General features: G+C 41.3%; 1 protein-coding gene across 1 annotated transcript in view; it reads left to right on the top strand.

Moving 5' to 3' along the window:
* Positions 1 to 12626, top strand: part of LOC103520858 — a 21875-nt gene extending 9249 nt beyond the window's left edge. Inside the window, exon 3 of the mRNA XM_008485956.1 lies at positions 3343 to 12626. Coding sequence (XP_008484178.1) covers positions 3343 to 12375 — 9033 coding nt within the window. The 3' untranslated portion in view covers positions 12376 to 12626. The remainder of the gene's footprint in view (positions 1 to 3342) is intronic.
* Positions 12627 to 13683: the final 1057 nt, after the last annotated feature.

Genomic DNA, 13683 nt, shown 5'->3' with positions numbered 1-13683 from the left:
CAGACAATCCATCAATCACGCTTAGATTCCATTCAACCTATCTCTACTAAGATCCATTGAATCCAAGATCAGTATTCTATGTTGAACAACCCGGCAGCGACCCTCCGATTTCACTTTAACAACCACCTTACCCATCTTGCATCTCTATCCTGAAAACCCAACATCTCTCTTCAACCAAATAAACCCTCTCATCTATCACGATGTGAGGATCAAAATTCACTCCTCTGTTCCTCCCGTCAACCCTATTCATCCCTCAGTCCGATACAAATCCGAAAATCCTACTAAGCATCCGAACAATCATTTTATCACCTTATATATACCCGAACGTTTGTTTAATCTGTACAATCCATCACAATCCCAAACTCCACCATATGAAGTCATGTTTCAAACCTTACCATTATAACAGGCAGTTTTTTGACTACAGATCAGGGAGACCACTTTACGATCTGAGTGTACCTACTGTCCAGTATTAGTCCGCCCTCACATAAATCTTTTTCACTTCTGAATCCAAACAATCCAACTCTCTCCTCTAACCCAAGCAACCTAACTCACTGTTGAACCTAAATCCAAATCCCCTATACATTCGGTAATCCACAAGACACCAGGTTTATGATTCTGTCTCAACCTATTCCCTGTTTAACCCTAACAATCCTGACTCTCCATTTAACCCAAATAATCCTTGCTCCCTATTCAACCCAAGCAACCCCGCATCACCATTCTATACCGACTATGAAGTCAAGAACTCTCCATTGAGTCCTGTGAATCCGAGATCCATCTTGAGTCCGTTGAATCCGGAATCTTATCTTAGTCCTCTGAACCCACTGTCTCCATACAGTCCACACAATATTGATTCCATTTACAACCCGGCAAATCCCAGTTCAATCTACAGCTATGAATCTCGAACTGCCTCTTATGCAACTCACTATCCTTCAGCGCCTGTTGACATTAGCTCTCCATACAACCCGAACAACCCCAGCTCCATCTACAGCTATGAAACTCGGTCAACATTGACAGGAATCCCACCAGCACCAATTGATATTAGATCTCCACTCAATCCTTACAACCCACAAAACCCCAACTCATTGCTAAACCCTTACAACCCAGCCTCACTCCTCAACCCAAGCAACCCTAACTCACTGTTAAACCCTCATAATCCAAATTCACCTTACTACATTGGTAATCCACAAACACCAGTGTATGACTCAGTCTCAACCTATTCCCTGTTTAACCCTAACAATCCGGACTCTCCATTTAACCCAAATAATCCTTGCTCCCTATTCAACCCAAGCAACCCCGCGTCACCATTCTATACCGACTATGAAGTCAAGAACTCTCCATTGAGTCCTGTGAATCCCAGATCCATCTTGAGCCCCTTGAATCCGGAATCTTATCTTAGTCCTCTGAACCCACTGTCTCCATATAGCCCACACAATATTGATTCCATTTACAACCCAGCAAATCCCAGTTCAGTTTATAGTTATGAAACCCGAACTGCTTCTTATGTGTCAGGAGTCCCTGCTAGTCCCTATCCAGTAGCCCCAGTTGCTTTACAATCCTAACAATCCCTCATCACCATTCTATACCGACTATGAAGTCAAGAACTCTCCATTGAGTCCTGTGAATCCCAGATCCATCTTGAGCCCCTTGAATCCGGAATCTTATCTTAGTCCTCTGAACCCACTGTCTCCATACAGCCCACACAATATTGATTCCATTTACAACCCAGCAAATCCCAGTTCAGTTTATAGTTATGAGACCCGAACTGCTTCTTATGTGTCAGGAGTCCCTGTTAGTCCCTATCCAGTAGCCCCAGTAGATATTAGTTCTCCATACCATCCACTCAATCCTAGGTCAGTCTACAACTATGAAACTCGGTCAACATTGGCAGGCATCCCCAGTACTCCATACCCATCGGTACCTGTTGACATTAGCTCCCCATACAATGCTTACAACCCACACAACCCCAGCTCCTTACTGAATCCAAACAACCCAACCTCTCTCCTCAACCCAAGCAATCCCCTGTCACCACTCAACCCTTTGAACCCAAGTTCTCCAATCTACTCAAACCCAGACTCTGTCATCTATGATCATTCATCGGTGAGCTCTATCTTCAACCCTCACAACCCAGCATCACCTTTCAACCCAAATAATCCATACTCTGTGTTTAACCCAAACAATCCTGAATCTCCATTCCACACGGATTACGAAGTAAGAAACACGCACCTAAACCCTCAGAACCCAGAGTCTGTACTGAGTCCGTGCAACCCACAATCACCACTCAGTCCCTTGAACCCAGCATCACCTTACAGTGCCACCTCCATCGGCTCTGTTTTCAATCCACAAAGTCCGAACTATTACTATAGAAGTCTTAGCTCAACCACTTATAATCATTTGAGGCAAGCACCTATCGACACTTATACTGAAAGACTTTACAGTTTGACCTACGAGAGCTCTCTACTTAACCCTTCAAATCCGAATTCACCCCTGAGTCCGTACAATCCAGCTTCTATTTTAAATCCCAAGAACCCAAACTCTCCGTTTAACCCTTACAACTCTCTGGTTCCCACATATGATGTTCGCAACCCTCGCAGCATATTCAATCCACATAACCCGGACTCTCCTTACAACCCCAATAATCCTAATTCCGTATTCAACCCCAACAACCCGATCTCACCATTCAAAGATAATTCACCGCTCTCATTGAACAATCCCGCGAACCCTGCTTCTCCCTACAGTCCATTGAACCCTAGCTCTCTCTATAGTCCACTCAACCCCGCCTCCCCCTACAATACAGACTTTACCGAATCTCTCTACAATCCAAACAACCCCTATTCCCCCTACACTGTTGAGTACACTCAGTCAGTTTACTCCACCTCAGTCCAACAACGAACTCTGAAATCACAGATTGTAAACAGTGTGTTTGGTACTGATGTGCTCTCTACACCTCAATATCCAGTGATTGATGATTATCAGAACCCAAACTCACCATTCAATCCAAACAATCCTCTGTCACCATACAATTTGAAGTCACCATTCAATCCACTGAATCCAAATTCACCATTCAATCCACGCTCATTGTATAATCCAAACAACCCAGATTCACCATTTAACCCGCATTCTATTTATAATCCAGATAATCCCACTTCTCCCTTCAACCCTAACTCACTCACATATCCTGGAACGCCATTCTATAGTTCTGCCTCTCCATTCAATCCACTGAATCCAGATTCTCCTTTCAATCCAAATTCTCCGTTCAACCCCTTGAACCCCAACTCACCATTCAACAGAAACTCGCCCTTAAATCCTTCCAACCCAAACTATTACTTCAGTCAAAGATCTTTGGTGAATACCAACCTTTACCCTAACCCATTACTCGATAGTTCAAACCCAAACTCTCCATTTAATCCCAATTCAGTTTATAATCCCAACAATGTGGATTCACCATTCAACCCCTACTCAAAATACAATCCTGAGAATAGAGATTCACCATACAATCCATTCAACTTGAATTCACCTTTGAACCCGAATAATCCAAACTCTCCCCTCAATCCCAACTACGTCAAGAGAGAAGTTCTAACTCCAGAAGAATATTATAGACATGAAACGACTAGAAGTTACTTGAATATCCCAGATGATGTTATTACATCTCCCTATGATATTCTATACAGAAACAATCCAAGCTACTCACACATTAGGGACGCTCCATTCGAAGCTTATGAACCTCTCAGTCAATATTATGAGCTCAATCCATACAAATATCCTCACTCTCCTTACTCCGTCACCGAACCATTTGGACCTTACAATGAGAAGTACTCTCCTCTGTATGTAGAATACCTCAAGTACATTATAGCTAATTATGGAAACCAATTCCCTTACGAACAACTGCTATTCCCTTACGACAAAGAGGCAAGAATCAAGTATGTCAAATTCTTGAAGACATGTTTCACATCTGATGTTCCTCCTAGTTGGTTCCCTTATGCACCGAAATATTGGAAGAATCCTGATGAGTTGAAAGATATTGCACCCTTGGTGATTCAATATGGTCCTTACAATCCATTAGGATTCAAAGCACCCTTCGGAGATTATGACGAGAAGAAGAATGCCCTCTACTATAGCTACTTGCTTTACAAATATGAACAATACGGGTTAGATTATTCCTACGAAACACTCCTGTTTACTTATTCACCCACAGACAGTCTCAACTACATTGCATTCTTGAAAACTAAGAATGAGGAGAAACCAGATTGGTGGCCTTACACATCAGATTACTGGGATTATCCAAGTCTTCTCTACACTGAGAGTTTCAGTGAAAAGGCTCTCTTGTTCTCAAACCTTGATACATTGAGAAGTCTGACTAGAAACCCGTCCAGTCCTTATTCCAACATTGCTCCATTCTATAAATACGACTGCAATTACAACGAACTCTATCTGGAGTATATCAAATATATTCACGATCTCTATGGATGCGACTTCCCCTATGAGCAACTGTTCTTCCCCTATGCTCCTCAAGATAGGAGAAAGTTTGTTGACTATTTGAAATCTCAATACAAAGAGAAAATCCCACCGTTCTGGCCATACAGTCCTTACCAATGGCTTTTACCAAGCAGTTTAATCACTGACGACAGCTTCTCACCAGTCACAATCTATGGTGCTGAGAATCCATTGGGTGTGGAAGTACCGTTCGGTCCTTATCTACCAGAATATAATGAGCTTTACTGCAAGTATATCAAATACATTCACGAAAAGTTCGGACCCAACTTCGAGTATGATCAACTTCTGTTCTCCTATGTGTCTCCTAAGGACCGCGTCACTTACTACAACGTGCTGAAAACCAAATACGAGAAATGCCCAGACTTCTGGCCTTATCCCAGTAACTATTGGACTGATGTAGAACTGATCTCTCATCTACCTTACAGATCCATAGAGTTACCAACACAACTCGTAGATCCTATCTATGTCCCTGATCCTTCTTCTCCATTCGCACCTTTCTATAAATACGATAGCAAGTACAATGACCTTTACTGTGACTACATCAAGTATATCTATGACATTTACGGAAGAGACTTCCCCTATGAAAGACTTTTCTTCTCTTACAATACAAAAGACAGGGAAGCCTTTGTTAAATATTTATCGTCGAAATCTAAAGATGCACCCGAGTACTGGCCTTATTATCCGTTCTTGTGGAAACATTTGGATAAGATTGGAACCTACGGTAGAGTACATGAAGTGGCTGTTGATACTTACCTCAGAAATGGAATATTGGGTCCTTACATTCCAAAATACAACGATCTCTACTGCAAGTATATCAAATATGTCAACGAGAAATACGGTCCAAGATATCCATACGACACATTACTCTTCCCTAATGCAAACCTGAAGGAAAGAATAGAATTCATTAACTTCTTGAAATCACAATACACAGATAAATGCCCAGACTTCTGGCCCTACCCTAAAATATACTGGGACAAACCAGATCAAATCACAATCGTTTCCAATGAAATAGGAAGCGCGTTGGCACCGTTGGACTATAATCCATATAACCCATACAATTCATACCGAACATTTGTACCTGAAGGACCATTTTACAAGTACAATCCGGAATACAATAAACTCTATGGTGATTATATCAAATACATCTATGACTTGTACGGAGAAGATTTCCCCTACTCGAGATTATATTTCCCCTATGATGTACAAAGCCGATCAGCCTTCATCAAATATCTGAAAACATTACCAGAGTGTAAAGACAAGGCTCCTGGGTTCTGGTCAAGTTATCCTTATGAGTTCACTTACTACACTGACTCGACCATTATTTCAGACTACAGATCAATCGATATACCAACCGATTTCATAGAACCATTCGGACCATACTTGCCAAAATACAAAGAACTATACGCCAGCTACATTAAGTACATCAACAAAGAGTTTGGTCTAAATTATCCCTATGAAAGTTTATTATTCCCATATGCCACCCCAGATCAACGTATTGAATTCATCACCTACTTGAAATCACAGTTTGATAAATGTCCAGAGTTTTGGCCTTTGTCAAACGAAATTTGGACAAAACCGGATACCATCAAGACCATTGAAATCACAACCAGATATTCGATACCAAACAACAGAGTATTGCTGCCGTATAACCCAACAGACATCATTCCCTATTCAAATACGGATGATATCTACAACCCATTCTCACCCATCAACCAATATAGCCCTTACAGTCCTTACAACACGGATTCACTCTTTGACAACACGCATCCAGAGTCATTGCTGAATCCTTACAATCCAGAATCTTTACTCAGTCCTCTCAACCCAAGATCAGTATTCTACCCTAGCAACCCTGAGGTACCTTCATTTGATTACAACAACCCTAATTCACCATTCAACCCCTATAATCCTTCATCCGTATTCAATCCCAAGAATATAGATTCCGTGTTTAATCCAAGAAATCCAGACTCACCTTATTATAATCAGTACCAGTTCTTGTACTCCCCACTAAGTCCATACAATCCGAGATCATTATTCAGTTCACAGAATCCATTGTCACCACTCAGTCCTCTGAATGCAAACTCTCCTTATAATCCACGCAACCAAATCTCTTACTACAATATTGAAAATCCCAAGTCACCTTACAATATACATAATCCTGAATCCCCTCTGTATTCCGACTCACCCTATTACTATAGAAACTTACCCCTATACAACCCTGTGGAAACAGAACTCATCGACCAATACTCCACCAGTGTTTATAATAACCCAGACTCACCTCTGTCTATAAACAGTCCTCATTCAGTATTGAATCCATACAACTTGGACTCAATCCTGAATCCGTTCAATGTCAAATCACCCCTGAGTCCCGAGAATCCAGCCTCTCCCTTCAATCCTTACAATCCAGAACCATCTATCTTCGATTCACATAATATCTATTCATTTTTCTCGCCTCATAATCCTTACTCACCATTCAATCCTTACAATATCGATTCTCCATTCAATTCCGACAACCCAGACTCACCATTCAGAAACTATCCCCAGTACTCTAGATACAACCCTAAGAACCCTGAGTCACCATTTAGTCCTCAGAACGAAGACTCAATTTATAACCCAGAGAATCCAAACTCCCCCTACAATCCGTTTAACGAGAATTCATTGTATCATCCGGGTAATCCTGATTCCCCCTATGATTGGCAACGTACTATTGATCTGTCCTATTTGAAACATCAAGACCTACCACTCACACGTTACAGTCCTACTGATTATTTCCGTAGTGTAGTTACAGACACAACCCTTGTATCTAATGGACCTGTATTTAAACCTTTCTATCCAGATAATCCGCTCTTACTTAGACCTAGTCCATTCAATGCCATCGCACCATTCGGTGATTACAATCCCAAATACAATGACCTCTATTTGGAATACATTAAGTACGTACACCAAGTGTACGGTGCCTTCCCATACAGACAACTGTTGTTCCCTTACAATATTGAATATAGAAATGAGTTTATCAAATACCTGAAAACTAAATACCCAACAGAGGAACCCAAGTTCTGGCCATTCACACCCATCGAATGGAAAAACCCAAGATTGATTTCCGACGTATACGAACCTGTACCTTATGGACAGAAGAACCCCATGCACGCCAGAGCACCATTCGGACCTTATCTTGCCAAATACAATGAACTCTATTACAAATACACCCAGTATATCTATGAAACACACGGACCTAACTATCCCTATAGATTCCTTCTCTTCCCTTACGCACCTGAAGACCGTATCTCTTATATCAACTATCTGAAATCGCAATGTAGAAGTGTTCCTAAATGGTGGCCATACAGTCTTGATGATTGGAATAACCCATACAATATCCATGACTTCATCAACTATCCAATCAGAATCGTCCGCCCTAGTGTAGATGATAGATATTTGAATCCATACCTGATAGAGGAGAGACATCCAAGAAGTTGGCTCAAGGAAGAACCACTGTCTTCTGATCTTCCTACTGTAAACTCTCCCGTGGCTCCATTCGGTGTGTATGATTCCAAATATAATGATTTATATCACGCTTACATCAAGTACATCTACAAAACATACGGAGACTTCTTCCCCTATGAGCAACTATTATTCCCCTACAATATCCAATCAAGAAATAACTTCATCAAATACTTGAAAACAGTAGAGAAAGAACGCCCAAACTACTGGCCCTTCCTGAATTATCAATGGGATAATCCTGAAGCTATACCGTACAGACTCTACTCGCAGCAAATACCCTATGGTGCTATCAATGTGTTGGGAGAGAAAGCTCCCTTCGGACCATACTCACCAGATGCTAATGAGTTGTATTGCAAGTACATTGACTACATCTATGCTAAGTACGGAGACACTTATCCCTACGAGACATTACTATTCCCTTACAGCCCAGCAGACCAAGTGACTTTCCTGAAACACTTGACTTCTACTTACAAGAAGCGACCAGACTGGTGGCCCTACACAGAGGAGGAATGGGTGACTGGAAATATTCATACTAGATCTCATTGGAATCCAATCTATGCACCTAAATACCCAAGCATTGATATTGTCAGAGCTGAAGAAGATGAAATCCTAGCTGGTACTTCACCCTTGTCCTCACCTTATGCTCCATTCTATAGTTATAATCCTAAATACAACTCCTTGTACGAAGATTACACTAAAATGATCCAGGAAACATATGGTTCGGACTTCCCTCTTGATCAACTTCTCTTCCCTGGTTCCCCTGATGACACTCTCACCTATGTGACATACTTGAAGACCAAATACCCAGAAGAACCAGACTTCTGGTCTCTGTTCCCATACCAGTGGCAATCTCCTGATAGAATCCAAGAATATCCACTCAGATTAAGATCCGCTGAGGTTCAGGAAATATTCAAGGGTGAACTACCATTTGGTCCATACCAAGACAAGTACAACGACCTTTACTACAATTACATTGAATACATTTACGACAAGTTTGGTCTGAACTATCCTTATGAATCCTTATTGTTCCCTTACGATAATGTAAACAGCCTCTGCTTCATTAAATTCCTTAAAACCAAATGCGACAAAATACCAAACTGGTGGCCCTATGGTAAATACAGCTGGGACAAACCTGAAAGTCTCTTCATTACACCGGAACCCATTACAACCATACATAATCTAGACAGGACCAGTTTAAGTCAATACAGAAACTATGTCCTCGGTTTGGATGACTTTGTCCCTTACAATCCTCTAGGTCAATACGCACCATTCGGTTTCTATTCACCTGCATACAATGAACTCTACTTGAAATTCATCAAATACACTTACTCCAAGTTCGGCCGAAGTTTCCCTTACGAGACCTTACTGTTCCCATACTCCCCGAGATCTAGATATGAATTTGTGACTTACTTGAAGACTGTTTACAAAGACGACCAACCAGAATTCTGGCCATTCACAACTCTGAGCTGGAATGAACCCAGAACCACTGAGTTTATACAGGATGAAGTGAGGGGCATTTCGCTACTCACTGAAAGTCCATTGGGTGCTTTCGGTCCATTTGGAAGTTACTGCTCTGAATACAATGAACGTTACAAGAACTACATCACATACATCTACAGACGCTATGGAGACTCTTATCCTTACGAATCCCTCTTATTCCCTTACAATAAACAGGATAGACTCACCTTTATTAAATATCTAAAATCTTGTTATCCAAAACAACCACTTTGGTGGCCTTATCCCGATGAAGCTTGGGATGCACCAGAATTCATTGAAAGATATCCTTATCCTTACCCTGGCGTTCCTTATCCTGATTATCTGATTGATATTCCATTCAAACGATCTAACCTCGCTACAAGTCCTCTGGCACTCTATGGACCTCTGGGTGAATACAAATCCAAGTCGAATGCTCTTTACTACAAGTACATTCAATACATTTACGAACGCTATGGCTTGAACTATCCTTACGAGTTGGTCTTGTTCCCTTCTGATTCCATTGAGAAGAGAATAGAATTCGTTAAATATTTGAAATCCGTTTGCAAAGAGATTCCTGCCTGGTGGCCCTATTCAGAGGAAGTATGGAACAATTGTGAACTATTGAAATGTATCTCAGTGAAAGGTCCATACACGTTAGGTCCATATGCTCCATTCGGGCATTATAGTTGTGAGTACGATAGCTTGTACAACGAATACATTCAGAACTTGTACGCCATTTACGGAAATTCTATCGTGTATGATCCATTCCTGTTCCCATATGAACCAAGATCCCGGCTGAGATTCACCAAATATTTAGGTAGCGTGTACAAGGAGAATATTCCAGACTGGTTTATCTATGGCAGCGACTTTTGGCAAGACATTCAAATCTATTTGGAGAAATCATCCACCACCACAGTAGCAGCAACTTCCACAACAGCAGTGGTTGATGCTTCACCAAACATGCGATCTCTATTGGGAACACTTGATGCCGTGAAGCCAGCGCTTCCTGACCCGAAGGACGAATTATTGAAATTCCAAGGATCCTATGAATTCTGGGCGACATACAGCCCTTACAAGTTTGATAGATCTGGCTTGTACTCATACTCTCTGTTTACAACCTTTTTCGAAGGATTAGAGAAAGAACGTTACAACATCTACAGATCCGTGATTTATCCACCAGACATGACGCCATATGTTAAATCAGGAGACTGCTTTGATATTATCATTGTAGGTGCTAGTGCTGCTGGTTGTGTTCTCGCTAACAGACTATCCGAGGTTTCATCATTGAAAGTGTTATTGATTGAAGCTGGAGGTGACACACCTATCCATTCCAGAATTCCAGGAATGTCTAGTGTTTTGTCCCTGTCTGAATTTGACCATGCCTACCTTGCTGAACCAAGTCAATTCGCTGGCCTGGGAGTTAGAAACGCAAGAATAAAGATCACGGCTGGAAAAGGTTTGGGTGGTTCCAGTGCAGTCCAAAACATCTTGTATCAACGAGGTACTTCCTATGACTATGAGAACTTTGCTAAACTTGGCTACAATGGATGGGGATACGATGAAACACTCAAATACTTCGTCAAGTCTGAAGATTATAGATCTGTAATTTACAACGAGAGCAAAGCAGTACATGGAACACAAGGCTACTTACCCGTCGGACTATTCAAAAATAAGGAGAACAATATCATCAGAGAGATATTCGAGACCAGCGCTCAAGAATTGGGCTACCCTTGTCCGAAAGACATGAACGACAGATATGTAGATGTTGGATTTGCAGAGCTTCCAGGTATGACAAGATATGGCCTCAGATTCTCAGCGGCTGATGCTTACTTGACACCCATCGCTGGAAAGAGAACCAACTTGTACGTACTGAAGAGATCCAAGGTAACCAAAGTGATTATCAACGATCAGAATGTAGCAACTGGCGTGGAATATGTGAATAGTAAAGGAGAAACAGTGAGAGTGACTGCAAACAAAGAAGTCATTCTAACAGCAGGCGCTATCGCCAATGCACAGCTACTGCTACTGTCTGGTATTGGTCCTAAGGCACACTTGGATGAAGTGAAGATTCCAGTGAAACAAGATCTCAGAGTGGGTGAGAATCTCAAACTAAACGCACAATTCACAGGACCTGTCATGGCATTCTCTGCCCCTCTCAAGCGAACTGTTTACAGTCAGGAAATGGTATTCAAATACTTGGTCAATCGTATTGGACCCTTGTCTAATGCAGGACTCTGGAGTTTCACAGGATATATTGACACTCTACAGAACACAGCGCGTCCTGACCTCGAGATACATTTGCTTTACTTCCAACAGAATGATATTCGTAACATGTGTAAGATCAAACGCGCCTATGATTTCAATGATGAAGTACAGACAGCTTACGTGAATCTGAATAAGAGAACCGACATGGGTGTGATCAGTATGTCCCTGGTGAATCCCAAGAGTTGTGGTAAGGTGACACTGAAGAGTGCAGATCCTCTGGCACCACCCTGTATTGACACTGGTATTCTCTCTGAACCTGAAGACTTGGCCACCCTGATCCGAGGTACTGACTACATCACTCGTCTAGAACAAACTGAAGCTATCCGTCTGGCTGGAGGTACTCTCATGTCTCTTAACTTGGAAGCTTGTAGTCAATATCCATGGAGAAGTACACATTCCTGGACCTGTTACATTAGACACTTGACCACCACCACTAGTAACCCAGTAGGAACTGTTATGATGGGAAATGCTGATGATCCGAATGCAGTTGTCACCCCTGACCTTAAAGTGAAAGGAATCAAGGGACTCCGAGTTGCTGATATCTCTGTCTTGCCCAACGCTATTATCACTCAGTCCGATGCTATCTCCTACATGATTGGAGAGAAATGCGCCGACTTGGTGAAAACCTCCTACAATATTCCGATTTAGATGGAAACATAAAATATCTGCCTTTTTTTATTCGAATGAAATTCATCAGAAAGATGGGTTTCTTCACATTCTTTCATGGAATTATCGTTAACGAATTTGCACTTTGAAACAAAGTTTCATATCTAAAGCATTACTAAACAAGATTTATGTTTCCATCTCAGATTTATGTTTTATATTATGTAATATAGTTTAGTAACAGTGTAACTATAGATTGTTCGTTAATAAATTTATGTTTATTTAGCACACTTGTATTACCTTATGTTCTTCTTTTGCCTCCTCTATGAAAAAGAAAGAAAGGAATTTCAATGTCAGATTTATGTTTTATATTATGTAATATAGTTTAGTAACAGTGTAACTATAGATTGTTCGTTAATAAATTTATGTTTATTTAGCACAATTGTATTATCTTATGTTCTTCTTTTGCCTCCTCTATGAAAAATAAAGAAAGGAATTTCAGTTTTGTTAAGCACATGCAAATGTTCGTCACAAATGTCGTTTCCCGCTCGATGCACTAAAAATTTATGGCTTGACTTGGACTCAAACTACGAAACTCCAGATTCAAAGACCACAGACTCCTCTATGGCGCTGCTGCGCCAAGTCAAGAAAGTTTGAAAGCACTACTGGAGATAATACGCCACAGACCAAGTAGCCATTTTCAGGTAGTTGTAAAGGATTCTAGTTACTAGTACTATTAGACATTACCCTACTTCAAAGTCTTTTATCCCATCATGTAGGTCAAGATAATGATTTTCAGTTATGGCTTGCAGTTGATACCGTGTTTTACTCTTTATCATTTCCTCTATTCAAAATGGAGAACTATTAAATTAGAACATTAATGCCGACGACTTTATGCAATGGGAACATGCAAGTGACTCTAGCGATGTAAAATTTCTCAGAAATACAAAGTACCATATCACTTTGCCTGCTGTAATACCATTTAAGATACGTCTTCCTCTTCCTTCTCCTACTCTTCCTCTTCCTCCTCCTCCTTCTCCTCCTCCTCTTCTTTCTCCTCCTCCTCCTCTTCTTCTTCCTCCTCATTCTCCTCCTACTCTTCCTCATCCTCCTCCTCTTCCTCTTCTCCTCTTTCTCCTCTCTTCGATTTCAGGACGATAAGACCTTCGTTGTCACAGTTCCCTCTATCAAACCTCTAAAGAAAAAAATATTCAACCCCAACAACCCGATCTCACCATTCAAAGATAATTCACCGCTCTCATTGAACAATCCCGCGAACCCTGCTTCCCCCTACAGTCCACTCAACCCTAGCTCTCTCTATAGTCCACTCAACCCCGCGTCCCCCTACAATAC

The sequence above is a fragment of the Diaphorina citri genome, unplaced genomic scaffold (assembly GCF_000475195.1).
Source record: "Diaphorina citri unplaced genomic scaffold, Diaci psyllid genome assembly version 1.1 scaffold4183, whole genome shotgun sequence".
Classification (NCBI taxonomy): domain Eukaryota; kingdom Metazoa; phylum Arthropoda; class Insecta; order Hemiptera; family Psyllidae; genus Diaphorina; species Diaphorina citri.
Note: the sequence above shows the minus strand (reverse complement) of the source record. Positions and strands in the feature narration are given on the sequence as shown.